General features: G+C 46.7%; 1 protein-coding gene and 1 long non-coding RNA gene across 4 annotated transcripts in view; one reads left to right on the top strand and one right to left on the bottom strand.

Annotated features, from left to right (window-relative positions):
* LOC144122173 (uncharacterized) overlaps positions 1 to 1,218 on the top strand; it is a 64,368-nt gene extending 63,150 nt beyond the window's left edge. Inside the window, exon 4 of the long non-coding RNA XR_013312827.1 lies at positions 1,085 to 1,218. This is a non-coding gene — a long non-coding RNA (uncharacterized LOC144122173). The remainder of the gene's footprint in view (positions 1 to 1,084) is intronic.
* Positions 1 to 27,926, bottom strand: part of LOC144122172 (tRNA pseudouridine synthase A) — a 134,759-nt gene that overhangs the window by 19,175 nt on the left and 87,658 nt on the right. For all 3 annotated transcript variants that reach the window (XM_077655751.1, XM_077655753.1, XM_077655752.1), the window contains one exon: positions 1,106 to 1,343. In XM_077655751.1, the coding sequence (XP_077511877.1) occupies positions 1,106 to 1,343 (238 nt within the window). The remainder of the gene's footprint in view (positions 1 to 1,105; positions 1,344 to 27,926) is intronic.

Here is a 27,926-nt window from a genome sequence, read left to right as displayed (position 1 = left end):
CTTGCGTATACAAGGAGTGGCAAAGCCTCAAAGAAATCATTTGTAAGCCCACGGCCTCTCTGTGCTGTCCTGATGACGTTAACTAACTCACCCAAGCTTCCACTTTGTTTTTTTAACTTATTACGCTTTTATCACTAGCAACTGCCAATACCTTGTTTTGCTTACAGCTTGTGTTATATGCAGCGTAAATAGGGGCCCCTGAATAGCGACGCATATGGCACCTTTGCTGTGTGCACTCATGAGAGAATACAGGGCTGGCAGCATCTGGATTACGATAGTCTCCAGTACATCATTTCGGCTGAAAATACAAATGCTAAATTGTAAATGTCACTTCATTTGCAACGTAAGTCAGCCTAAGCAAAAAGCCATAGTAAAATGGTAAGAACAACATATTATGTTTTACGTGAAATTCAATGTTTGTAAACCCTTTCATCCCATGCTATCACATGTTCTACTCCATAGTAACCAAACAATGCATACCCACTAAGCCTAGCAGCTGTCCAAAGCCAGAAGCAATCTTAAAATCTCCGGCATTCTATCGCTAGAATCTGGTGAAGTAGGCACCTCCATGACAAAGGGCAAACAACCCCGCTCTACTCTGTTTCCCGTGCTGTGCTTCCTTAGTTGTTGCTACTGTCAACGAATTGCCACATGCACAGTTTGCCCGCTTCACATCCAAACTGTTATGCATTAAATGCTTTTAGCTCCCATTCTTGGCAAATTAAGGCAAACATCAACTGGAAGCTGCGAATAACACATGATGCCAAAACATTCCACCTGAACACCTTCCAGCAGAAGAAAACTTCAGCCATGAGCGTGATTCAAACTAGCAGCGGTGCGAACTGTTTTTTTTTTGTTTCATGTGCTTGGTGAATCAAGTGCTTCAACCAACAAAAGGGACTTTAAAAACACCAATTCTCTTTTCCCTACATACAGCAGCAGTGAAGGAAGCTGAGCACTGAGAAAAGTTTCCTCTTCTTCCCTTGTCGGTACAATATGCATTTAAGTATGTCAGTTTTCGTCATTGACTGCACAGGACATGCTGTATGAACATCGGAGACTAACGTCATTGGATACTGTGCAGCGAGAGCAGAGACACACGCACCTGTCGATAGAGGAAGGAACGGGAGCGGATGTGGAACTCCCAGAGGTCCAGTTCCTCGTAGAGCGGGTCATCGGCGTCGACGGGCCGTGCAGCCGGCTGCAGCCGGAAGTCAGTCACCTCACGCACCGTGCTGCGCTCTTCGTCCTCGGCCGTGCGGCTGGCGCCCTTGAAGGAGCGGAAGTCGTGCTCGCCACTCAAAAGCTCCATCGCCTCGTGCGCCCGGTCCAGCTCCAGAGGCCTTTATTTTAGATCAGCATAGCATTACTAGATGGGCATATTTGGCTGCTGCCTTCTTACAGTACTCTGCCTTTGGGATGCTCTGGCACTTCATGGCAAGTTCTCCCGGCAGCTCAACCCATTGTGGAAGACAAATACTTTCAAAAGAAACTCAGCAGATTCACTTTAGTATGCCAATGAGAAGAATTTGAAGCAATACAGACCATGAGGCCATGATATGAACTCTCAGATATAAAGCTGATCTTCCAACCACAAGAATGTCATTAGTAGGGGTTGCCTTCTTGAGCATCTCAAAAGCCTCAACAACTGATATCCCTGTTTGCGCAGATGTTACAGCCAGTTTCGCAGCTCCAACAAAAACGTGGCCCCAATGGTGGCCACGCAAACTAACGGCGCTGCAGTCGAGCCTTGGTTCCGGCCCAGCGCAGCAGGAGACTATGCACATAATGTGTTTTATTTGCGATAACACTGTTCTCTGGAACTAAGCAGGCAAGTCACAACTGCTTTTGCATGCTGTGCAATACGATAATAATGTGCCGAGACTAGCACTACTGCTGCGAAACTGCTACAGTGTCTTCTTTTACGTGTGCATTGTCCTGCGAACAATCTGAAGGCGATCACTTTCCTGATGGCTGACCAGAAGCAACAATTTTTTTCTGGTAAGACAATCCCTCCTTCTACTTGAAAAGTGGAGTTGACGGATACAAAGATGAAGGAGCGAAATAATCTCATGCACTCTGTTTAGTCGTTTTGCAAATATCTACTGTGGCAGAGCATTTTATACGAGTAGGTTTACCCTAAACTGGTTACCTTCACTGATTTCAACTGCGCATTTCTTTCCGACGCTTATAAGCACTTTCATGCAACATTTTCTTTTTTACGAATCTCTGGAGGACAGAAGTGCGTGGAGGTGCGATTTAGAAGTAGGCACCGCAGCCAAAGCTGGAGGTGTGCTGGCTCAGATGCATTGTTTGCCAGCGGAGCGCGTGGTAGCAAGGCTGAGTCCCTCCGCTCTCTCCCTCGGGCACGGTCGAGGTGGGAAGAGCGAATGTTGGTGAGAAAGCAGCTGATATTTAGTCACTGTTGACCTAAACCGCAGAAGCGCTTAAAGTTCCTCTAGAAAGCACTATGAAGTGAAATTAGCAGAAAAGATTAATTTTACTGAAAAGTTGTACACGTGCGGACGTAAGTAAACGGAGCCCGCTATTCCGTTCCAAGCGCAATCACACCAATTCTCTATTGGAAATGAAGAAACAATTGTTTGTCTAATTATACACATACCATAGCTGGCAACAGTAATATGGCAACTCGTGAAGAAGATTCAAAGGCGCTCCGTTTACTTTTGTCCACACCTGTACCTCCTAATGCTGTACTGCTACTGTGCCTTTTTGATAGTGCTACTCAGTACACGTTTACTCGGAGAAACCAGCGTCTATGGTTCCGTACACGAGCGTTTAATTTTGTATAAAAAAACATTGCTGCTTAAAGACGCATTTTTGTGCTTGGCTCCCACCCCCTCTATTAAGACATAACTCGATTTTCGCTAATCAACCACTGAGACCTGGCACGGAGAAGGGAAGTGTAATTGTTGACACATCATGCAGTTTCAGTTGATGCGAGCACTACCTGGGATTGACGCTTAGCAGCAAAGGAGCTGGCCCATTAAAAGAAGACATTTAAAGGAAGGGCAGTGTGAAGAATCTAATACAGCTGGGAGTTAGCGAAGGCAGCTACTTGTTTCGATTTTAAGCAGCCGCAACTCCCCCCCTTCAACTTTTGAGCATGCATTGAAATCGATATCGGCTAGGTGAAATGAGAAAGAACAAAATTAAGTAGCGTGAATTTACAATACAGTTTTACGTGTGAAATTTCAAAACGGTATTCATTTCATGCCTTTAGAGAAACAGAAGGTATCAGAATAGCTTTTGTCTTGTACCAGAACGGTGTTAAAGTTGGCATGGAAGAAGTAGATACACCCAGGTGGGAATCGGTTCCAGAGTAGGCAGGCAAAAACTAGTCAGGCATGCAACATCCTACGGGAGACTTGATCTCTTGCACCAGATAATTTTAGGAGTGGAAGTGAGGAATTCCACTACTGCCCATATGTTCATGTGAACATATTATTGAAGTTATCTTGGCAACATATGCGTACAACTACAATTAGACTCTTTGCTCTGGGAGCATTTTTGACAAATTTGTATCTTTGCATAGCTAATACAGTACATGTTCCGTATAGATGCATTACTCATAGAGTTTTATAACAATTGCACAAAGAGCTATATGTGCCGCGTGCATATAGTGGGTGAACACTTTAAAACCACTATCGGGGACTTCTCCCATGTACATGTTCCACTTACACGAACTGCAGCTCTATGTATCTTTGAGCGTGCATTACCAGGCAGTATAGAGAGACTGATTAGCACTAGCTAGGTCATAATTCGCTCCTCCGTGAAATTGTTCCACCTTATACATACGCAATCCATAAAAAATTTCTTATAAGTGCTCATATACGACGAACCACCGCAGATTTTTGTACCTGTTTCAAACATCCCAAGTACATGTCTTTGACACTGAATGATAAGCAACGAAAACGGACATTAGGTTCACAGCCAGAGCTGTGAGCAAATACTCATGATTTAAACGCTTTGTTTCAATGTCGAATAGAGGTGAGCTAAATGAAAAACTATAAAAGAAAATGCCCCGTGAGCATGGTTACTTCGCCTCGTGTTCGTGTGTTTTGATATGGCAGTAGCAGACGACAGCACTCGACCGGAAGCAAGACTCGACTACAGCGCTGTTAGTTCTCGTGATCGGGGTCACCTTCAGCCGCCGGCTGGGATGGGAAGCTGTGAAACTGGTTCTGTTCTAGCAACATTGGTTTGCGCTGTGCAGACCTCAGTTTTATTTCCTCGTCCGTCTTTATAGTTATATTTTTAGGCTTTGTTGTGGGTGCCACCGAACAAAGTTTAGTGGGAAGGGTGTACTTAAAGCAAGTTCTAGATAAACTGACGATTATATTATAGTTTTTAAGAAAACATTACAGCTTGTCTCCACATGTAGTGTTCATAGTGTTTTATTTAGCTATGAGCAGAATGGGAGGGATTTGGTTTTTACATGCAAATGCCCTTTACAGGGTTTGTTGCAGTTTTTAGACATTAGGGTGGGGAACGATCATTTCTGTTCGGCACACTATAAGACGGCAAAGCGAGCCATTGCCAGTCCTTCGTGCCATGCAGCCAAGCTTTGACAAGCAGGTTGAATGGTTACTTTAAACTCGGAACAAGGCGTGCTTAAAAAGCACCCTTAGGTGCACAAGATTGCCCTTAATGTAAAGAATGACACGGTGTACCTGTCTGCTCTTCTAAAGCTTGCCCGACTTTGTTAGCACATCAGGTGTGATGGAAGAAAAGAGCGGCTACAAGGAAAAGCATGCCAAAGAGTTTTTTGTGCATTGCTGTACCGGGGTAGTGAATGAAATCCCATTGACCTACACAGGACAGACAGGGCATTGCATGAATGATTTGTGTTGCATGAACATTTGCGCTCTCTAACAGAAAAAGGAAGAACGAATTTATCTGAACATTGCACCCACTGCAGGAGGTACGGCTACAGAGATAAAAATTCTGGACAGAAGCCGTGATACGAAGGCACGAGAGGTGTCGGAAGCTTTCCATATAAGAAATACTGGAAGTGACTGTGTCAGCAATATGTCCATGGCACTCTTCAGCACTCATCATTGAAGACCAAGCAGGGAGGGCAATACAGGTCACAAGAAAATGCATTTGAACGCTGTCATTGGCAAGGAATCACAAAATATAAAATGAACAGGGTGCAGTGCAAACACATGACATACAGCAGACAGGGGAAAAAAAGTGAATAAACAAACAGTGAAGCAAAAAATCAACCCAGAGCTTTTCCTACACCTTCAAGAACTGTTAATTTATCAGCGGAAAAAACATCTCTTGGAAGTGCATTCCACTGGGTGAAAGTGCGTGGAAAAAAAAAATCTTAAATCTGTTAGTATATGCAAAGATTGGTTCCAGGTAGTGATGGTGGGAGTGCAGTTTGACAACTCACATGTGGATGATGAACAATTGTGGATTGACACCAAGTTGGCGATTATTGAGCAGATACAGAAACCGCAGCCTGGAAATCATTCTTCTGCTTTCTAACTTCAAAATGCTCTTAGCGCTCATTAGAGATGATGGTGAATCCAATCTGCCATATGAATTGAATATGAAACAAGCTGATTTTCTCTGTACCATTTCTAGTTTAGTTATGTCATTTCTCAAGTAAGGATTCCATACCACACAACCATACTCCAGCTGAAGTCTGATAAGGGTATTGAATGCAAGCAGCTTAACATGGGAAGGGGCTGATGTTCATGTGAAATGAAGAAACCCTAGTTTCCTAAAGGCTTATGCACAGGTTTTAAGAGCGCTAGCACACGTAAGATTTTTGTGGGGTCTGCTACCACCCTGAGACCACAGCGCCGTCTGTGACAGCAACTGCTCATCATGTTTTGAAATTTTGTGGGGTCTGCTACCATCCTGAGATCACAGCGCCATCCGTGGAAGCAACTAGAAAACAGCACATCTGGCACTGAGACTTGTAGCACCATCTACAGCAGCATTGCAGAAACAACCACCTGCCGCGTGCCAATGATAGCAGCATAGTTTTGGTTTCTTGAATCCAAGATGGCAGCCATTAAAATTGGTTGCGCCCTCCCATCCCTTTCCCCTCACCCCTCCGCCCAAAAAATATCCTATAATGGGTAGGAAAACCGTCCTGTTACGGGACCGAATTTGGTAGACAAATAAAACCCTATGAGTTGTGGTATAGAAATAAAACCACAATTAAATAATAAGTAAACATTGTGTACATGCAATTACTAATTGAAATGTTGCCATATCGCACTGCATGCTAAATTCTAGGCCCACCTTGACCCCCCAAACTATGCAAATTCCGTTTGGGACGTATCTTGAGGGGGGTGTAACTCGACAACGGGTAGACGTGCATCTTATTTCTCCAATAGATGGCGCTAGGCGTCGGTCACTCCGCTAGGTGGAAAAGTTATGTTACTTTTCCGAACCGCTCAGGGTTTTCTTTCTTCACTAGCCCCGCTGGATACGGAAAGACTTTCGTTTTACGCATGGCCAAGAAAGCTAACGCTTAGTCACTTCACCATCTTCCAGAGAGTGCCGGCCTTCTTTTTTTGTTAATATGGCTGGTCCAGTTCAAGTTATTAGTTATTGTGACACCTAGGTATTTATACTCGTCGATCTGAAGTACTGGATATTCGTTGATTTTGCACAAAAACTGAAATAGAGTTTTCTGGTTAGTTACCCGGAGGACGGATTTTTCTCTGTTTAATTCCACAGAACAAAGGCTACACCACTGGTGTACAGAATTAAGGTTATTGTTCAAAGCAATTTGGTCATCAGTACAACGAAAAGTTTTGAATAGAACACAGTCATCTGCAGAAGCCTTATACTAACAGATGCGACGTCAACTGAGGCAAAGATGTCATTAATGTATGTCAAGAACAAAACAGGGCCAAGGTCACTTCCCTGAGGGACATCAGAGCCAACCGGCAGAATTCCAGAGGAGCAGCCATTGACGTGGACAGACTGTTTTCGGTTCCTGAGGTAGGTACCATCGGTAGAGGAAGACCAATGTTCTGAAGCTTTAGGACCAGTTTGCTATGTGAGACGCGATCAAACGCTCTGCTGAAGTCAAGAAATATCTTGCCTATTTGCTCGCCCTTATTAAGGGAGGATGCCACTTTGTGAAAGGTAGTTACCATTTGCGTAATAGTTGAAAGACCTTTCAGAATCCATGCTGGAAACACGACAAAATATTGTTTTTCGATACGTGCGATAATGAAGTTCGGCACGATGTGTTCTATGAGTTTACATATACTGGAGGTTAATGAAATTGGACGATAGTTTCCAACATCAAGACAGCTACTTTTTTTGAAAACCGGAATCACTTGGGCCATTCGACAATCATCAGGAAGAACATAGTCCCTAAATGATAACTGGAACAGATGAGCAAGAATACGGGCCAGCCAAAAGTCAGCCAAGGCAAGAGCAGCTCTGGACTGAGGGCAGACGACCCCTGCTGAAGAGTCTTCCCGGATGGCCTGGATGGAAGACAATGCCACTGAAGGCATAGGGAGCCTCTTAGAGCACAATACAGTTTACGGCACAATACGGCTACATTTAAGATGGCGGACATTCTATGCGCCGAAGAAACGAGCAACAGCAAGCCGGGCTGCAAGTTCAACATTCGCAACGGTGATACAGCTGTGGCAACTGCAGCAAGGCAAAATTTTCAGCTGTTCCACGCGATGTCGTGATGTGGCTGAAGAAGGACGTTCTAGAAGGCAGGCTAGTTGGTTCAGAGAGAAATGAGAGAATGAGTCCTGGTCCACTAAGCTTCCTGGCCGCAGGTTGGCAGGAGCCGACGGCCGAGGCCCCAGAACAAGCTGAATGGCACTGGCAAGGAAATGGAGTCATGTGTGGGTAGCGACTCGGGCCAATTGGGTCATAGGTTCTGGTCGCAGCAGAGTCATTTCGCCGTGTCTTCTGGTCTAAGGTAAAAGGCGAGGTCTGTTCAGGTCTGTAAGGCTGGGGCACAGCCGGGCGATGCAAGGCCAGGAACTCACGGCTGACTACCATGGATGACGCAGGACGTCAAAGCTCCAGGACCAGGATGTCGATGATTACCCAGCACCTCCACCAAATGTTATGCGGCATCCAGCCAAAAAAATGAGGCATGATGAACAATGGACAAGAGATGATTTAATGGCTGCTGGCCTAGCGCGAGCGCTCCGTCCCGCACCACTGCCAGCTTCTTCGTGTCAATATTCATGGCAGTCCAGTGAGCAGAAAGACACTGAAATGGGCTTTCAAACGAAACTCCTTATTTGAGCTGGCTTGCACGTGCAAAGAACTGAATGACTTAGTGGCGGCGTAGCAACAAGTGGGCTTGGCGGTCGTCGAAAAGAATGCCCACCGCTCTCGGCCATGCTCAACTTAAGGCTGATGGCGAACTTTCGAGATACAATGTGCAAAGTTACCACAACAGTCTGGAACAACATAGAATTGGCTCCGCCTGGATGTGATAAATCGAGATAAATCTGGTCGCCTCTTCCATCTCAAACAAAGCGATAAAGCTACGTGCCTGAAGCTTTAAAGAATGAACAAACAATGCAAAGATTCGCGGCATTACTCCCCTCTCAGAGAAACATAGATCCGATGCTTTAAAACAAATAAGGTGACAAGAAACAAATAAAATGGACTGTGCACAATAAACACTAAAGGTGGACACACAGTGTCCTTTAGTGCACACAATAGGTCTTTAGACGGACGACATGGGAAACTTCTGGTTGGATGCAATGTCGCTGGGATATCATCATTTCCTCTGGGATGACTTCATAGTCCGGTCCACCTAGGCAACAAAGAACCTTGTACGAGCTGAAATAGTGGTGCAAAAGTTTTTCACCCAATCAGCGGCAGCGAATAGGCATCAAAACCCAGACTAGGTCTCCTGGCTTGTATTCCGCATTACATCTTCGTGGGCTGTAGCATCGGTCATCGGTCCACTGCTGGTCTTTGATCTGTAATCGGGCAAGCAATCAGGCTTCTGCGTGCTGAAGGTGCTTAGTAGGTGCTTCAAGGACACAAGGTAGGTGCTTGCGTCTGGACTTGTAAAAGACGGTGACGTCAAACTCTTGGAGGTGTAGTCTCCATCTAGCTAGGCAGACAGAGCAGTCCTTCAAATTGGCAAGCCAGCACAGAGTGTGGCGATTGGTGACCACCTTGAACGGTCGTCGGTACATGAAGGGGCAGAATATCGACATAGCCCAGATGACGGCAAGGCACTACTTCTTGGTTGTCGAAAAGTTAGCCTAAGCTTCGGACAGGGAATGACTAGCGCATGCAATTACTTTCTCCCGTCCTTTGGTTTTCTGAACAAGGACGGCACCATGAGCCCATGCTGCTTGCGTCAATATGAACTTCAGTCTCACCGTTTTCATCAAAGTGCGCAAGGATCAGTGGGGACTGCAAACGACGCTTAAGTTCCTTGAAGGCTTCCGCTTGCGGCGCTTCCCATTTAAACTGAATGTCTTCCTTTGTCAGTTAGGTCAGAGGCTCGGTGATGCGCGAAAAGTTCTTGACAAATCGTCGGTAACAAGCACACAGTCCAGGAATCTGCGTACAGCTTTCTTAACGGCCAGCAGTGCAAACTGTGTGACAGCAGCTCTTTTCTGCGGGTCTGGGCACACTCCCTCCTCGCTAACGATGTGGCCCAGAAACAGCAGCTCTTCATAGGCAAGTGGCACTTCTCTGCTTTCAGGGTTAGAGCAGACAACTGCCTCTAGCGCTGTTAGAACCCTTTTTAGGTGATATCCAAAGTTCGAGGCGAAGACAATAATGTCATCTAAATATACGAAATCACTTTACTCAAAATCTCACTTTATTCGAAATTTCTTCCGGTCCCAATCAAAATGCATGCATTTTAAGCTGCATTACACGAAGCGCACGAAGGGATTGACCCGCTTAGAGCGAAGTGAAGAGCGGAGGCATCGGCGCCGCTGAGCGGGCGGCCCTTTGTGCATGCAGTGTCAAATTAATAAAGACTGCGGGCAGACTTGCGCCGTAGCATTCCATGGGGTGCGCTTGATGAGCAAAATTTTACCGCTCTATAGAGTGCTTCTTGCACTGAAACGTGCCAATAAGCACAAAAGAAGTGTCCCTCCGATTATGAGCCCATTCACACTTGCGAGTCGCGAGCGAGCCGAGCTTTCGGCAACGACGCTGACTGCGGACGCACCGGGCAACGAACTGGGCTGCTACCTGGCTGCCGTAGTTGTCGCTAAGCCTAATTGTGTCACATTGGCCAAAGCAGACAAAACTCTCGAAAGTGCACGAACAACGTCAGAGGCAACCCACAGGTCGCGCTTGCAAGTGTGAACAACGGTGCTGTCGAGCAGCTGCCTTGAAGCAAGCGACTGCTGGTCGCATGCCCTTTTCCATGTTCGAAGCTATGTTAACAAATCGGGATGACGACTTTGGGGAAGCTGGTCTAGAAATTTGCTCGCCGCTCGCCATATTTGGCCTGCACCACAATAAAACACCGCCCCTAGCTTCACCGCACTTTTGACGGCACAAATCGACAGATAACTTGCCGAAAACAGGAAAAATCCGAGTGTCGTCAGCAGCGAGTCAGGCTGTCAACATGGCGGATCAACGCAACCATGGTGTTTCCTTGGCGATTTTTTCGAGCCGGTCATGCTCGATTCGCGCCATCCAACTAGACAAATGGACTAAATGCGTGGTAGGGTCATTGAATTTTGTTCCTAGACATTTGTCAATGGCGCGGACACAATGCTGCGTGAACACCGACACTCGGACCATAGAATTAGCACATATTTCGTCGACAACTGTGCGCCGAAAAACTCTCGTTTTAAAAGCAAACCTCACAGCTGCACACCTCGGGAAAAAATTGCCCAAAAACCATGCAAAGACACTACTGCAAGACCGTTCAGTTTTCATGATTGCGCTGCATAGCCACAATGAGCGGCTAATCGTTTTTTTGAGCACAATAAACACAACCTCAGACTTGAGCCACAGCATTTGCGGTGCTTTCCAGCACGATATTCTTGTAGTCTTCCATGACTCCCCATAAAGGCGGCCACTGCCTACGTGATTCGAAATACCACAAAGGTTGAATGCTTGGGCGGCGACCGTGGCCTCGTGCAATGCTTGGACAGATTAGAGCAGGGGTTGTACGCGCCCCGGTAAGAACTTGTAACAGCCAAAACTCACTGCCTTTTCTGCACCTGATCAAAGTTTTGCTTCAATAAATGCACTGTTTTTTTGACTTCCATGCAGTTGTGGTGCAATTAAAGCTTCACTGCTTTAGATTTTCTCAGGTGTTCGCTTATATCGAAATACCACTTATTAGAATTTTTTCGCCATCCCGCTGACTTCGTAATAATGAGGGATTACTGTACTAGACAAATTTTCCACTTCAGACCTGCAGCACCATACCCATTACTCGCTGAAACATCGCAGATGCAAAACAGAGACCAGGTGGCATCAACTTGAACTCAGAGGCCATCTGGAGTGATGAATGTGTTCTTCTCGCTATTTCATCGACATCAATTTGTGAATAGTCGCACTTAAGGTTCATCGATGGGAAATACTTGGCGTTGCAGATCCGGTCCAGTGTGTCGTCGATGCGGAGGAGGGTGCAGACGTCCTTCTTCGTTATGTTGTTCAAGCGGTGGTAATCGACGCAGAATCGACGTGTGCCATCTTTCTTCTTCACCAGAACAACCGGTGTTGCTCAGGGGCTTTTTGATGGCTGGATGATGTCGTCATGAAGCATTTCTTCCACTTGGTACCAGATGGCTTGTTGTTCTCACAGCTACATACGGCAGGAACTTTGGCAGAGAGGTTGGCCGTGCTGGTCGGTTACAATGCGATATTTGGCAAACGGCATTTCTTGGTCCTTACGCTGATGAGAAGCACTTGCTGTAGCTTCACAGCAGATTATGGACCTGGTCGTGTCTGTTCCGGGGCAGGGCTGAGTTTATGTCGAAGAAGTGCTTGTGATCTTCCTTAGGTGAATCTTCTGGGACGCTATCAGAGAGGACAAAGGCACCGGTAATGTCGGATAGTTCGTCAAAGAAAGCCATCGTCATTCTTTTGTTAATGTGCCAATATGTTTCGCTGAAGTTTGCCAGCAGCACTTAAGTATGGCCATGGTGGAAATGTGCAATGCCTCTTGCGAAGCTGATTCCTCAGTCTAGAAGCAACTCCGTGTTCCCCTTGATGAGAGCTTCCATCCTAGTCTAGAAGCAACTCCGTGTTCCCCTTGATGAGAGCTTCCATGTTCTTGGCATTCATGGCAACTACAGTGACCATGACGCCTGATCAAGGTGGGACGATCACTTGTTTATCCAGGACATTCAGGACAACATGCTGCTCCTTGGTTGTCATCGAAGGGATGGTTTCGTCCGTCGAAAGCATGATGAGCTTGGAACGCAGGTCGATGATCGCCTAATGCTCATGAAGGAAATCAATGCCCAGTATCACGTCATGGGAACATTGCTTTAGTACTACGAAGGTCGAAGGATAGGTACGTCTCTTGACAGTCACTTGCGCTGTGCATCGCTCCGATGGCGTAACGAGGTGGCCTCTTGCGGTGCGAGTTTGTGGGCCGTCCCAAATGATCGTGACTTTCCTCAATTGTGCGGCAAATGCTCCATTCATCAGCGAGTAATCGACACCTGTGTCCACTAGAGCAGTAACTTTCCGGCCGTCGATAGCCACTTCTAAGTCGGATGTCCTGGCTTTTGTGTTGTACGTCGTCCTCAGTGTCTGGTCATGGCTTCCTCAGGTATGTGGATTGTGGGTAGTTTGTGCCTTCGGGGGTTTTCTGGCTGGTGGAGTCATTCTGAAGCCTGATCACGCTGTGGTCGAGCTCGTGTTTGGGTGTGGTGTCGGCATAGTGGGTGCAGCGTCTTCATGCAGCGTGGTTGGTGGAGGATCTTCCAATGTTTCGCTGGTGAGCAATTTCACCTCCAAAGGTTGCTTTCTTTTCTTTAGAGACAGATGGCTCAATGCCACGTACTCATCTTGGCGCAGGTGCTCATCCATCCCCTGGGACCGTTGGCCAAGGTGGGGGTTGTGGGGCATCAATTGAGTAGCCACACAGGTCAATTCTTCTGTAAGGGCAGCACTGAAGAATACAGCCAGCCTCACCGCAATGGAAGCACAGTGGCTGGTTGTCGGAAGTCCTCCAGGCGCCGCATTTCCTAAAGCTTGAGCGTCGCTTGTAGGCTGAACGGGCGGGGCCGTCGGAGTTGGGGTGCCAAATGCCTGTTGCACTTCTTCCCGTACCACACCCATGACAGTCGCTGCTTGCGGCTGTGGGGAGGATGGCCGCAGTCGTCGTAGCTCCTCGCAGACGATTTCATGGATAACTTCCTGCAAGTTGTCATCGTTGGTGGCTGTCATCGTGTCCAGACGAATTTCACAGACTTGAGCCGAGCGGTCGTACTGCCGAGTCCAGATGCCAAAGGTCCCCTCGATCGTGGAAGCTTCTTGCGCGAATTTCTCGACAGTTTTTGACGGCTGGCAGACGAGGCCACCAAAGAGTTGTTCCTTGAGGCCGCACATTAGAAACTGAACTTTTATTCTCCTCTGCCATATCGGGGTTGGCAGGACGAAAGACGCACTTGATTTCTTCGACATAACCGAGGATGGACACAATCGGGAGCTAGATCCTGGACTCGATGAGTCATTTGACGTTTATAGCGATAGCTGTTAGGCGCCCATCCCTGGCATTCTTATCGCCGTAACCGGTGGGCGCATTAATGTGACACGACCTTATGTCACGGCCAACCTGGGTCACACAAGCCTATGGGTGGTTCTGTTAAGAACAGCCACCTGTCAGTGCAGGGGTGCATCACTTGACCACTACAGCAGTGTGCCAAGAATATACACCCAAAACTGAATGCCTAAACAGGTATCACTGAACGTCGCATTTCAAAATCGTAACCATCCTGTGAGTTTCTTCTTTCCTCACAACACTCGTGAATGACAGTTTCTTCTTGAGTAGCCCCCATGTTGTTAGGTACGACTCGTGGTTTTCATACAACGTACGTGCCGGCCTTCCACTGAGAAAAAGACGTGGCCGACTTTTGTCACATCATCCCAAACGATGAAAAGTGCCACGCACTCAAACTGCTCCAACCATTCTTCGGGGTCTTCGCCTGGGGAGCCATTGAATGTAGGCAGCATCTATGGCTGCTGCAGGATAATCGGAGTCGACATCTGTGGCGAAGTCATGGTGGACGTTGTGGCATCTTTTCATTGTGGGGAGCGGTCCGGCAGGGCCCTAACTCAGGTTGCGCTCCTCGGAGACGTCGGCTGGCTTCATGAACTGGCGACTCGTCCTCTGGTGCAAAGCGCCGAGGGCTGGCGTCACGACTTGAAGAGGATGTCTGGTACATGAACGGCACCCCGCATCTCCACCAGATGTCACGTGGTGGTGACTGCAATTCGGAGAACAGAAAGGCAGCGAAAATGGCATCTAAACAAAACTTCTTATTTGGGCTGACTTGCGCACATAATGGACTGAATCACTAGGCAACGACGTAGCAACAAGCGTGCTCAGTAGTTGTCAAAGAGAATGCCCGCCGCTCTCGGCCATGCTCAATTTAAAGCTAACAACGAACTTTCGAGATATGACGTGCGAAGTTACCACAACAGTTGGGAACAACGTAGAATCGGCTTCGCCTGGATGCGATCGAGATACATCTGGCCGCGTCTTGCATCACAAAGTGATAAAGCCGTGTGCCGGCAGCTTTGAAGAATGAACAAACACATAGTACAAAGATTCAAAACTAAACATTTTGACAGATTTGCCTGTCCTACCTGTTCCCTACCTATTCCCAAAGACCAGCTGCAAAGAGAAAGAGCCCAAGGCATTGTCTACAAAATTCCTTGCGTCGAATGCAACGCAAGCTACATTGGCGAAATCGAAAATCTCAAAGAAAGAATTCGGCAACAAAAAAACGACATCTGCAACGTCGCAAGAGAGCGCAATCCTGTAGCCGAACGTTCCGAAGTCTCAGACCACAGAATCATTTTAAACAAAACAGCGCGCACTTTGACAGGGACTACGAGAGAGACACTATACAGACGAGCGCTGATTTGCAACTGATGTTTATTGCTTGGAGCAAGACATATATACAGTTCCAACAAAAAGAAGAAAACAAAACAACCATTCATACATTCACAGTCATTCATACATGCAGCACTGAACAAAAGAGATAAACAAGATCATCATTTCCCTCCGCTAAAAATACCAGTCCTTTGGAACAAATCGATAAAGAGGGGCTGCTGACACAGGCGTCTTTTGACCAGGCGATGTGCGCTGCTTAAAACTTGTGCATGAGTGAAGTCAGGGTGGCAAGTTGCTGTCACAGTCTCTACAGTGGATGCTTCGTCTGTGTCGTGCCTCCCTCGTAGTCCCTGTCAAAGAGCACGATGTTCTGTTTAAAATGACTTACCAACTTGCCCAAACATCCGTTTTCACCACAGAATCAACTTCGACAGAACCAGCATCCTCGAAACCAAAACGAATTACCACAAAAGGCTCCTTCTCGAATCCTGGCACATCCAAACTGCCCCGAACAACATCAACCGCACAAAAGGAAACCTGCCCCCAGTATATGCCCAGGGACTCAAAAAGAAAAATGTCACCATCGACCGCCTTCCCACAGTGCCACAACTTTACTCACAGCCTTAACCCCCATCCTCCCACTCCCGCACGCCTTTCGCATCACAGCTTTCGTTCTTTGACCTCCTCCTCCCCTCCATAATTAAAGATGCTAGCTACTGCCCCCAGTCACCCCTGATGAAGGAGCCGAGCCAGCTTCGAACGTTGGGTTTGAAATCAAAGTTACTTTTTTTTTTTGGTTAGAGATGTGCAGTTTATTATAAGTACAAAGATTCGAGGCAATACGGTCAACCAACTGGATCTTGTGTTTGCATTGCTTAGGACTGAGCTGGTGTACCTTGAGCGGTTTGCGTGAAGGGCATCATCAAAGTCATCATCCTGACTATGCCCACTGCACGGCAAAGGCCTCTCCCATGTCTCTCCAATTAACCCTGTCCTTTCCTTTGCCAGCTGCAGCCGCCTTATCTCCGCAAACTTATTCTAATCTGCCCGCCTGACTTTCTGCAGCTCCCTGCTATGCTTGCCTTCTCTTGGAATCCATTCCGTTACTCTTAAGGACCATCGGTTATCCTGCCTTCGTATTACTTGCACTGCCCAAGACCATTTCTTCCTCTTGATTTCGACTAGGATGTCATTAACCCGCGTTAGTTCCCTCACCCATTCTGCCCCCTTCCGGTCTCTTAACGTTATACCAATCATTTTTCTTTCCATAGCTTGCTGCATTGTCCTTAACTTAAGCTGTGCCCTTTTCATTAGCCTCCACATTTCTGCTCCAAAGGTGAACCCTAGTAAGATACAGCGGTTGTACACTTTTCTCTTGATGGATATTGGTAAACTGCCATTCATGATCTGACAGAACCTGATATATGCGCTCCACCCCATTTTCATTCTTCTAGTTATTTCCCTCTCATGATCTGGATCAGCGATCACTACATGCCCTAAGTAGAGGCATTCCTTTACCACTTGCAGTACCTCGCTTCCAATTGTGAACTGCTGTTCCCTTGCAAGGCTTTTGAACACTACTTTGGTTTTCTGCATGTTAATTTTTAGACCCACCATTCTGCTTTGTCTGCCTAACTCATTGATCATGATTTGTGTGATATCGGTTATCAGTGCAAGCACATGCACATGACGTAGGCCGTCCTGATAAGTGCTATAAAAGCAGAGGCATCTTTGAATAAAGCCACCTTCGTTCCTTACCTGGCTTCGCTGCGTTCATGCCTTTGCTCGGCCACGACAGAACAACTGGCGATAAGGATGGGATGATGCTACGATTCTGAAGCAAGCACCGGCACGGCGGTTGCAACGGAACGGCCGACCGTGGCCACTATCAGAAGGCAAGCATTTCAATATGGCAATACCAGGAGTTTTGCAACGTTTCGGAAGTATGCCAGAGTTTAAACCAAGAAGTGACAACATCAAGTCGTATTTCGAGAGGTCTGAAAATTTTGTGGCCCTTAACGAAGTTCCGGAGGCGACGAAGTTGAGGTTGTTCTTGAACGTAGTGGCAGTACTGTGTATGAAGAGATGCAGAAAATTTTAGTTCTCGACAGTCCTACTGACAAGACTTTCGCAGAAATACAGAAAGCACTAGAACACCACTTCAGTCCCGAGTATTCCGTAATCGCCGAGCGTTGCAAATGCAACAAGAGCAAGCAGCAGGAAGGAGAATGCGTCAAGGACTTCATGACGGAACTTAAACATCTGGCGCGTAATTGCGAGTTCAAGGCGTTTCTGAACGATGCCTTGAGGGATCGGCTTGTAGCAGGATTGCGCGACCAGGAGACGCAAAGAATATTGTTCGCAACGGACGACTTAAACTTAGAAAAAGCGTGTAAAATTGCGCTCGAAAAAGAACTTGCTGTGAGGCAAACTAAGGACTTACATTCCCAAGCAGAACGCTTGACCGACGTGAATGTGGTCCAAGGAAAGGCGGAAACGAAAGCCAGACAGTCGGGAAGTAAAAGAGGAATGGCACAAAATAACACCGCCCGTTATCACTGCGGAAAAGGGCATGATTCAGACAAGTGCTGGTATCGAAACGCAAAGTGTCGCGCATGCACGAAGACGGGGCAGCTACAGTCGATGTGCCGAGAAAAGAAAACTCAAGTGAACTACGCGGAAGCGACAGACGAAGAATCAGATGATCCACAGACGCATTACGTCATGCTATCCGCAGGAGATGGAAAGCAAGGCTACAAAGTTTTGATGCAGATTGAAGGAAAGCCCATTTCTATGCTTTTGGATACGGGTGCAGCTATCACATTGATGCCTGAGAGCGTGTTTATACAGCGTTTTCGAAGACTAAATGCAAGCCAACAAATGCAGTTTTGAAAACATATAGAGGAGAGCCTGTAAAGCTGAAAGGAAAGGCAACCATAACCGTTGAGCATCACGGCTGCAAAACTGAGCGTCCACTGCGTGTAGTAGAGGACCAGGGCAAGGCTATGCCCGCACTTCTAGGCCGGGATTGGCTTAAAAAGTTGCAGCTTGACTGGAAAAGCGTCAGCGCAATCACAGAAAACACTGATGTGAATTCTCTGCGGGAAAAATTTCCTGAAGTCTTCCGTACAGCACCGGGAGTGGTTCGCAACTTCGAAGCCAAAATAGCCATAGACCGCAACTGTACGCCTGTGTTCTGCAAAGCCAGGTCTATGCCTAGTCTAGTCAGCGAAGTCTGCCAGTCTAGTCAGCGAAGAACTTCAAAAGCTGGAAACCCATGGCATTATAAGAAGAGTAGCTACGAGCAAGTGGGCTACTCCCATTGTACCGGTTCCGAAGCGTGGTGGCGGAATCAGAATTTGTGGAGACTATAAGGTAACAATTAATCAAATACTCAAGACTGATTGCTACCCACTGCCGCTTCCTGAGGATCTATACTCAATGCTAGCCTGTGGTAAGGTATGTTGTGCTCTGGACTTATCCTCGGAGTACCAGCAAGTGCCTTTCAGTGAAAAATCCAAGCCTCTGCTCACGATAAATACATATCAGGGATTGTACGAATTCAAAAGGCTTCCGTTAGAATTGCAAGCGCACCGGCCTTATTTCAGGCCATGAAGGACCAAGTACTGGAAGGAATTCCTAACGTCGGATGCTATATAGACGACGTCATCATCGCAGGCAGCAGTACACAAGATTGCTACAGAACTGCCACAAAAGTTCTCAAAAGACTCAGCGATCACAACATAACGCTGAAAGAGGAAAAATGGAAGTTTTTTCGTGATTCAGTTGTCTACCTAGGGCACAAGGTTTCGGCTGAAGGGATCTATCCCACCGCTGAAAAGATCAAAGCGGTACGAGACGCACCAGAGCCCAGCAACATGACAGAACTGAAGGCCTAGTTGGGTCTTCTAAACTACTATGGCCAATTCTTGTGGAATTTGGCAACTGTGGCAGCACCTCTCTATCAGCTTCTTCAAAAAGACCACAAGTGGAAATGGACGCAACAATGCAAGAAGGCATTTGAAGAAACTAAAGAAATGATTTTGAACAGTGAAGTACTAGTGTTCTATGACGTCACAAAACCAATCGGACTGAGTTGCAATTCTTTCGCTTACGGCTTGGGAGCTGTGATTTTCCATGAAATGCCGGACGGAACTGAATGACCCATCGCATTCGCTTCACGTACTTTAACAAGCAGCGAGCGGAATTATGCTCAAGGAGAAAAAGAAGCACTCGCGCTGATATTCGGATTGCGGCGGTTCCATCGCTACCTGTATGGACACAAGTTCAGCCTATACACCGACCACCAGCCACTTATCGGACTTCTCGGCCGTGATAAGCCGTTGCCAACTTTGGAAGCTGCACGGATGCAGAGATGGGCACTAACATTAACAGCCTATCACTACGATCTCAAGTTTCGGAACGGGAAGAAAGTGGAAGTCGCTGACGCACTGTCACGGCTGCCGCTGGAGACAGCTTTGGACAACGACGAGCCGGAGTGCTTGGCTGTTTTCGACGCAACTCCGCTAACAGCTAAAGAAGTCGCTTGGGAAACAAAACGAGACTCACTTCTAATGCACATTTTAAACTACGTTCTGTTGGGATGGCTAGAGCATTACCCTGAAGAACTGCGACCGTTTTTCGTATGCAAAGGTGAACTGTCTGCAGAACAAGGATGCTTGACTTGGGGCAACAGGATAATCGTGCCGCAAACCTTGCAGGCACATGTACCCTCGTTGCTACACAAAGCACACCCAGGAATGACTCGTATGAGGATGCTTGCATGGGCCTACGTCTGGTGGCCTTCCCTCGACAAAAACGTGGAAGAAACTGTTTGAAATTGCCAAATTTGTCAAAGCACTTGTCCAGCAAAGCCGTCAGGGCCTCTGCAACCCTGGAGGTATCCCACAAAGGTTTGAGAAAGGGTTCACGCAGACTACGCTGTAAAGGACGGTGTGAATCTACAAGTTCTGGCCGACACGCACTCTAAGTGGATTGAAGTGTTCATCATGACATCTACGACAAGCGCTAAAACCCTGGGAAAACTGGACACACTGTTCGCAGCCTACGGCTACCCCGAAGGAATTGTTACCGACAATGGCCCACAATTCACTTCGGATGAATTTGGAGAGCTCATGAGGCACAGAGGTATCAAACACACAAGGACACCTCCGTATCATGCCGCTTCGAATGGAGCCGCAGAGAGACTGGTGAGAACGACAAAGGAAGCTCTCCTAAAACAGGTTCTGAGCGATGAAAATGCTGGAGTAAAGAGTACAATACAAGAACGCCTGAACAAATTTATTTTTTTCTACAGAAACACCCCGCACTCGATGACTTCACAGACACCTGCTGAAGTTTTTCTCAAGAGTCTGCCCCGAATTACATTGTCTCCTCTGAAACCAAGTTTTGCAGGGGACATGACGGAGCGTCTGAGACGAGACACGGAACAACGTAACGAACAAAAGAGGATCAGCAGAATCCTTTTCCGTGGGGGATGGAGTCTACGTGAAGACCACACGTGGTGAGCGTGTACCATGGCAGGAAGCTACTGTTGAACAAGTAGTCAGCCCAGTCACATATATGATTAGGGTGGAAGGTCCGAGGACGAGCAGACCCCTCAGGCCCTGCCACCAAGACCACCACAAGACCCATTAAGTGTTGCAGGAGGAGGGAATCCAGAGCTTAACAAGACCGGGTCCAACTCCATAGCAGAAGTGGAACCTACAGGCAACCAGTCAGCAGCATTACTGCGACGAAGCACCCGTGTTCGAAACCCTCCCGAGAAATACACGACAGATGACTTCTGAAGAGCAGCAAAGAGAAAATGACTTTGGTTTAACTAAGAAGGGAAGAATGTGATATCGGTTATCAGTGCAAGCACATGCTCATGACGTAGGCCGTCCTGATAAGTGCTATAAAAGCAGACATCTTTGAATAAAGCCACTTTCGTTCCTGCCCTGGCTTCGCTGCGTTCGTGTCTTTCCTCGGCCACGACAGAACAATTTGCAGTTCACCTCCTGAGTGACTCAGCAAGGCAATGTCATCTGCGAATCGCATATTATTTAGGTATTCTCCATTAACTCTTACGCCCAACTGTTCCCAAATCAGGCTTCGGCATACCTCCTGTAAACAGGCGATGAATAGCATTGGGGAGGTCGTGTCTCCCTGCCTGACATTTTCCTTATTCAAATTTTATTGCTGATTTTATGGAAGGCTATGGCAGCTGCGCAGTCGTTATTGATATCTTCCAGAATTCTTACACATGGCTCTTCTACACCCTGATTCCACAATGCCTGTATGACTGCTGAGGTTTCCACTGAGTCAAATGATTTTTCGTAATCTATGAAGGCTGTATACAGACGTTGGTTATATTCTGTGCATTTCTCTATTACCTGACTGATAGTGCGAATATGATTTATTGTCGAGTAGCCTTTACAAAAGCTTGCCTGATCATTTAGTTGATTCAACTCCAAGATTGTCTTGAATCTATTAGTGAATACCTTAATACAGGGGTTCTTTCTTGCTTGAAGGAACTTTAACGGTTATAAACATATGTACTACATTGGCCCACTGCCAAGTCTACCAAGCGACCCATCGCCGCCAGCGCTCCTGTCAAAACATAAACACATTGCGCTGCTGTTACTGGTGCGCAGCATCTTGTTGGTGTGCTGCCAAGGTCTGTGCTGAGGATGGTGCCGACACCGAAGGCGCGAAACTGAGGAATGAGCTAAGATGAGCCTGCGCTCTGAAATGAGTTTTAACAAACCAAGTACTGTGCCTGGCGTGCACGCACCTGCAAGAAGTGCACCAGAAAGGGTGGTTGGTGGTTGGTTCGTTGGTTTATGGTGTTTAATGTCCCAAAGCAACTCAGGCTATGAGGGACGCCGTAGTGAAGGGCTCCGGAAATTTCGACCACCTGGGGTTCTTTAACGTGCACTGACATTGCACAGTACATGAGCCTCTAGAATTCCGCCTCTATCGAAATTCGACCTCCGTGTCCGGGATCTAACTCACGTTGTTCCGGGTCAGCAGCCGAGCGCCATAACCACTGAGCCACCATGGCGGCCCCAGAAAGGGTGAAGAGGGCAGTGTGGGTGCTTGCAGAATCCACAAAAGTAGCCTGAGGAACCCCTGGGTTATGTGGAACCCAGTTTGAGAACCCCTGTCTTACTAAATACCTTGCGGGCAACGAAGATTAAGTTGATCGGTCTGTAATTTTTTTAATCATTGGCATCTCTGCTTATGGACTAAAATGATGTCGAAGCTTCAGGGGCAGAATCCACGAGACAATTCGCTTCCCCGCTGGCCACGCACGATTGGCCGTGTGTCGTCACCGCTGGCGTGACGACATCTTGCGGAGGCGGGACCGCGGATTTTGTACACATCACACAGGCTGTCAATGAAGTGAAAGCGAACCGGTGTGCAGGCTATCTGTAGAACTGAGACAATGGCATTCACTTCACTGTAGATGTGGTTCCTCCGTTTGCCTTCTTGATGTGCACGCTGTTATCAGCGACTGAACATACGTTAGGATCCCTTCGACAGCCTGATGTTGCTTTTAGGCGGCATTTCATGCTTTCGAACGAATTAGTACGCCGGCAGTCCGCCGAACTAAAAGACCAACTCAGGCCGCGATAACGAGAGAAATATCATCTGTGCGCTTCAGTTTTCTTGCGACCCCAGTCTTCTGAGTGGACGTTAACATGAGGACATTGGGCACAGCTCAGCATGAGCGCGCTGACGGCTGACTTATACCTGTGATCAGTGCAGAAAATAATGAAGAAGGTGCTGTTGATAATCTGCCTGCGCCTCTCCGAGTGGTACCACGCAAGCTTGCTGAGTGAAGAACAGATAAGAGAGCGCCGTCATTGCTTTGTCGTGGTGCACGTTAAAAGTTGCCTTCAAGAACTTTCGCTGTTTCACTACAGTGATAAAAGAGTCCACATCGTTTACTTATCGGTGGTCTCTTGCCAGAGCTGCGCCTTCTTGGTCAGCTGGTTGAGTCCAAATGAAGCCTTATCATGTAACGTTACTGCTTTTCTCTGCCTGAACCATACTCCCTTTCTTTGTAAAGTTATACATGAAACATGGTAGGTACCCTGCGTTTGTGTGGTTGTAAATGAGCTCCCGTTTTCTTGCAGTAAACTTTACCTGGACCAGTTACCATTCGTCTCAGGAGTGCATAAAAAAAGGAATGCCACATGCTTGTAGCTAAAACTAGCATTTTTTGTTACCATGAGCATAAGTTTCACTCACGATCTAGAGGTATACAGTCGAGCCCACATATAACAGCCCCCCTCAGGACGAACTTTCGCTTTTAATGAACGAGACCTGCGTGACCGTCAAAATATACATTGTTTCAATGGCACAAAATCACAAGTATAACGAACGTCATTAAGTCCTGCTGATCGGTTATAGCGAACGGACGGCGTAAACCCGGTGCCGCGATGAGAGATAACCTGCCTCCAACCTCCTTTGTGCGCCCAGCACGCGGTACGTCTTCCCGAGCCTTATCGCAAACGAACTGCCCGTCCCGTTTCATGCTCTTCTCAAGCGAGCTACCCTTTCCCCGCCGACGCGCCTTCCAAGATCGCCCTCCCGCCCCTCCTCGCAACTCTGCATCCCTCGCCTCACTCTCTTGCAAATCCGCGCTTGGCCTCTGCGAACAACCGCGCCACCACCGGTGCCGATCGCGAAGGCCACGCTCCGTGAAGCAGGCCTTCCGTGGTAGCCAAGAGGTAGCTACACTGACGCTCACGGATGCCCCTCATTGGTCTCTCCGCTGGTGCTTTGCGTCTGTATCTTTAGGTTGATTGGCTTGATTGCCGCCTGTCCACGTTGCGCGTCTACCCCATAGCGCGCTTTTATCACTGTTGTTGCGGTGCAGACGTTTCGTTGGCTTCATTCAAATCTCGGGCCCTGGTTGTAATTCGGGATGGCGGACAGGGACACCGTGCCCATTTCCATTGTATTCAGCGGTAATGATGATGAAAGCGGCCTGGGCGGAGGTGACGGCCACTTGCGTGGGGAACTGCTTCCGCAAGGCCAGCTTCATCGACACAGTGTCTGATGCTGAGCCTGATGCTTCGGAAGATGACCAGCCCGGCAGCGATTTGTGGCAGCGCGTCCTTGACTCCAACATGGGGGGTCATGACATTGGTTGGAATGATTTTATTTCTGCCGATGACGACGCCGACACCGCGGAACCGTGCACGGACGAGGGCATCGTTCCTGAAGTGCGCGACGAGAGTGACGCGGAGGAATTGGATGAGGATGAAACTTTGGAGCCAGCACCCATAAGCGCGCCTGTAGCAACGGGCTACATAAAGAGCCTCAGACAACTTGTCTATGCCAAGGGACTCGGCGAAAAGCATGCTTCAGCATCTTCAGTATCTTTCGTGCTATAACACAGCTTTTCCTCAGCGAGAAAGTAAGACAATAAACAGAAAAATAAGAAAACCTTGGGTAACAAAACATCTATATAAAAGAATAAAAGAAAGGGATAAAATGTACCATGCTTTCATAAAGAATCATGATCCTACTCTGCTTGCTGATTATAAAAAGTTCAGGAATAGACTGAATTCGGATTCGGACTTGAACAAAGCAAAATCCAGTTTCTATCAGCAAAAGTTTACTCAGATTAATGGAGACCAGAAAAAAATGTGGGACGTGGTTAACCACCTTATGAGCAGAAAGCAGACACGAGATGGTGTGCAAGAGATACTGAGCGGCAACGAGCACGTCGATGGACAGGAACTGGCAGATAAAATGAATCGTCACTTTGTTAATATTGGCCACTATGATAGGCAAAATACGTGCACAGATAACAACCCACAAGGACATGGCCTGCCAGAATCGACCATGCTTTTGCCATCTACTCCTGCTGAAATTGAGAGAAAAATTACGCAACTAAGGAATGGTGCCGCAGCTGGTGACGACGAAATAAAAGCCCTGTAGCTGAAATACACCGCATCTATTATTAGTCCAATACTGGCACATATTATTAATACAATGCTTGAGTCTGGAGAGTATCCTGAGAACTAAAAATTGCCAAAGTCACACCCGTATATAAAGGTGGTGGAGTACAAGACATTAATAACTATCGCCCGATTTCAGTCCTGCCGGTTTTTTCAAAAATATTTGAAGGTGTTATAAGTGACCGACTCGTGTCTTTTTTTGAAAAGCATCAGATTATAACCTCTGCTCAGTATGGGTTTTAAAGGAAAAAATCAACGGAAATGGCCCTGATTCATATTAAAGAAAAGATTGTGGAAAATATTGAAAACAAATTTTTGACCCTAGGATTATTTTTAGACTTAAGAAAAGCCTTTGATACTGTACAGCATGAAATTTTGTTTAAAACCTTCATATGTACGGCATATGAGGCGTAGCATTGAATTAATTAAAAAATTATCTAAGTGAACGCTGCCAGTATGTTGACAAGAATGGCGTATCATCCAGTAAAATGCGAATTCTATACGGTGCGCCCCAGGGATCCATCTTAGGTCCGCTTTTATTCTTAGTATACATAAATGATATTACTTCAATAAATGGCTTTTCTGATATAGTTTTATATGCAGATGATACGAATGTCTTTTTCACAGGAGCAAGCAAAGAAAGCTTGGAAAAGGCTGCTAATGAATACCTAGGTAAATTATCACGGTGGTTTTCAAACCACAAATTGAGGTTAAACACAAGCAAAACAAAGTACATAGTTTTCAAGCCCATAAATAGGCGAGACTACACAATAAATATAACCTACGACGGAAATTTGATAGAGCAGGTAAAAGAACAAAAATTTTTGGGCATGTGGTTCAGTGAAGAGTTTTCATGGAGCACGCACGTTAATAAATTAACAGCTGAACTGGCGCAAATAACTGGCAGCATGTACAAAATCCGGAACCTTATACCTACACCCTTAAAACAGATCCTATATTATTCCCTTCTTTACTCCAGATTGAGTTATGGAATATAAGTTTGGGGCACCACCACTATCTATAACTATAATAAGTTAATTGTTGCTCAAAAAAAGATATTATGCTTGTGTGAGAATTACAAAGGTGATAGACGTAACCTGCGAACCAGGCCTCTTTTCATTAAATACAGTATGCTAAAAGCAAACCAGATTACTTCAAACTACTGCAATGGATCTACCGAAATAAACTGCATGTCCCTCCGATAGAACATATGAGCACATACCCGATCCGCGATCTTAAAAGGCGAGCGCCAAAGATAAGAACCAATTACCGTAGGCAAACGATAACTTTTCAGTCCACTAAACTGTTGAACCGCTCTGAAATAGACGCCAACTTCGACAAATCCGTCGCTATTTTTAAAAGTGAACGTAGAAGCTTCTTAGTTAACTCCGGAATTTCATACACGGCTCAATGACTTGATTTAACGATTGAATAACCATATTCTAGATTTTTTCGGGATGTGTACATGAAATGCATTGCCACTATACATGTATTGCATTTTACATTGTTCCAAAACCACATTATTTTGATATTCTGTTTTCTTTTTTCCCCTTTCGTGGTGTATATGGTTCTGACATTTTATTGCGGGTTTCGCATTTGATGCATAATGTTGCCTTTGCTTTTTGTGCAGACTTGCGAGCGCAACCAGAAATCTTGTTTTGTACTGCATGATTGAATTGTTTTGGACTGATGTAGAGGGTGGTACATTATTTTTTTTTCTGCCTTTTGAAAACCTAAATTTTTTTTATCGCAATCGTTGTATTGACCCAAGTGTATCTGCGAGATTTGTTCATCGATGCAATCGCATGTACAAGGGGCCAAGGCCTCGTCAGGCTCTTAGCCTTTAGCCTTGGCCTCCTCTTAGGCACTGTCTGAGAAAAAATAAAGGAAAAAAAAACTGGAAACCTCCCTCATCATATCTGCGCTGCAAAAACAGTCGTCTATCACAGACTTTCTTGCAACGAAAAAAAGTTTGTGTTTTGACAAACAACTGTCTTTAAAGCTGCAGTCCACTTACTTCGAACTTTGGGATATAACGAACGGATGCCGCGTGACGCTCATGTTCGTTATAATCGGGCTCGACTGTACATCATCAGAAAAAGTAGTAGTGAATGCTTGATTTGTTTTATATAGTTTAACGTCGCAAAGCTACTCAGGCTATGAGGGACATTGCTGTGGAGGGCTCCGGATAATTTTGACCCCCTGGGGTTCTTTAATGTGCACTGAAATTTGCAAAGTACACGGGTTTCCATCATTTCGCCTCCATCGAAACGCGACCGCCGTGGTCAGGATCAAACCCACGTATTTCGGGTCAGCAGCCGAGCAAAACAACCAGTTTGCCACCGCGGCGGCTGAGTAGCGAAGGTGGCAGCCAGTCAGCTGTAGTGGACAGCAAGGTGCAATTCGTGGATGCTACATGAATTGTAACGGCGTGTTACTTTGGGTGCTGTCTCCTGCTCGTCTGTTTTCTTTTATCATCAGGTGCAGTGTAAATATTCTGTGATATTCAGTCCACGCGTGTCTTTGTCCCGCTTCTGTTTACAAGCAGTTCTGTCTGCACTGCATGTTTGCTAACTAGTCCAACTTCAACTATACTGCATAATGAGCTCAAGTGGCAGCTATCGCTGGTGCATCTGGTTGTGCTGACCCAGACGGCAGCCTCTGCATGCTGGCACTGCCACCAGATCACACGGAAATGACAGCGCAAGTCAAAAAGAGTGGCACCCTCTCACGAATGCAGAAAAGCTGCGTGATCGCTACTTGGCTGCCATTTCCCCCTGGTCCTCTCACAAGAGTCGCCCTACCCATGTCTACGTCAAAATGGCGTAGCAGCAAAACGAACAGTTTCATGGATTCAGCCCCTGGTATGCTAAAGGTTATAAGGTATTGGGTATGCA

This window comes from Amblyomma americanum, chromosome 2 (assembly GCF_052857255.1).
Source record: "Amblyomma americanum isolate KBUSLIRL-KWMA chromosome 2, ASM5285725v1, whole genome shotgun sequence".
Lineage (NCBI taxonomy): Eukaryota > Metazoa > Arthropoda > Arachnida > Ixodida > Ixodidae > Amblyomma > Amblyomma americanum.
The sequence above is the reverse complement of the archived record's forward strand: the minus strand, read 5'-3'. Positions and strand labels throughout refer to the sequence as shown.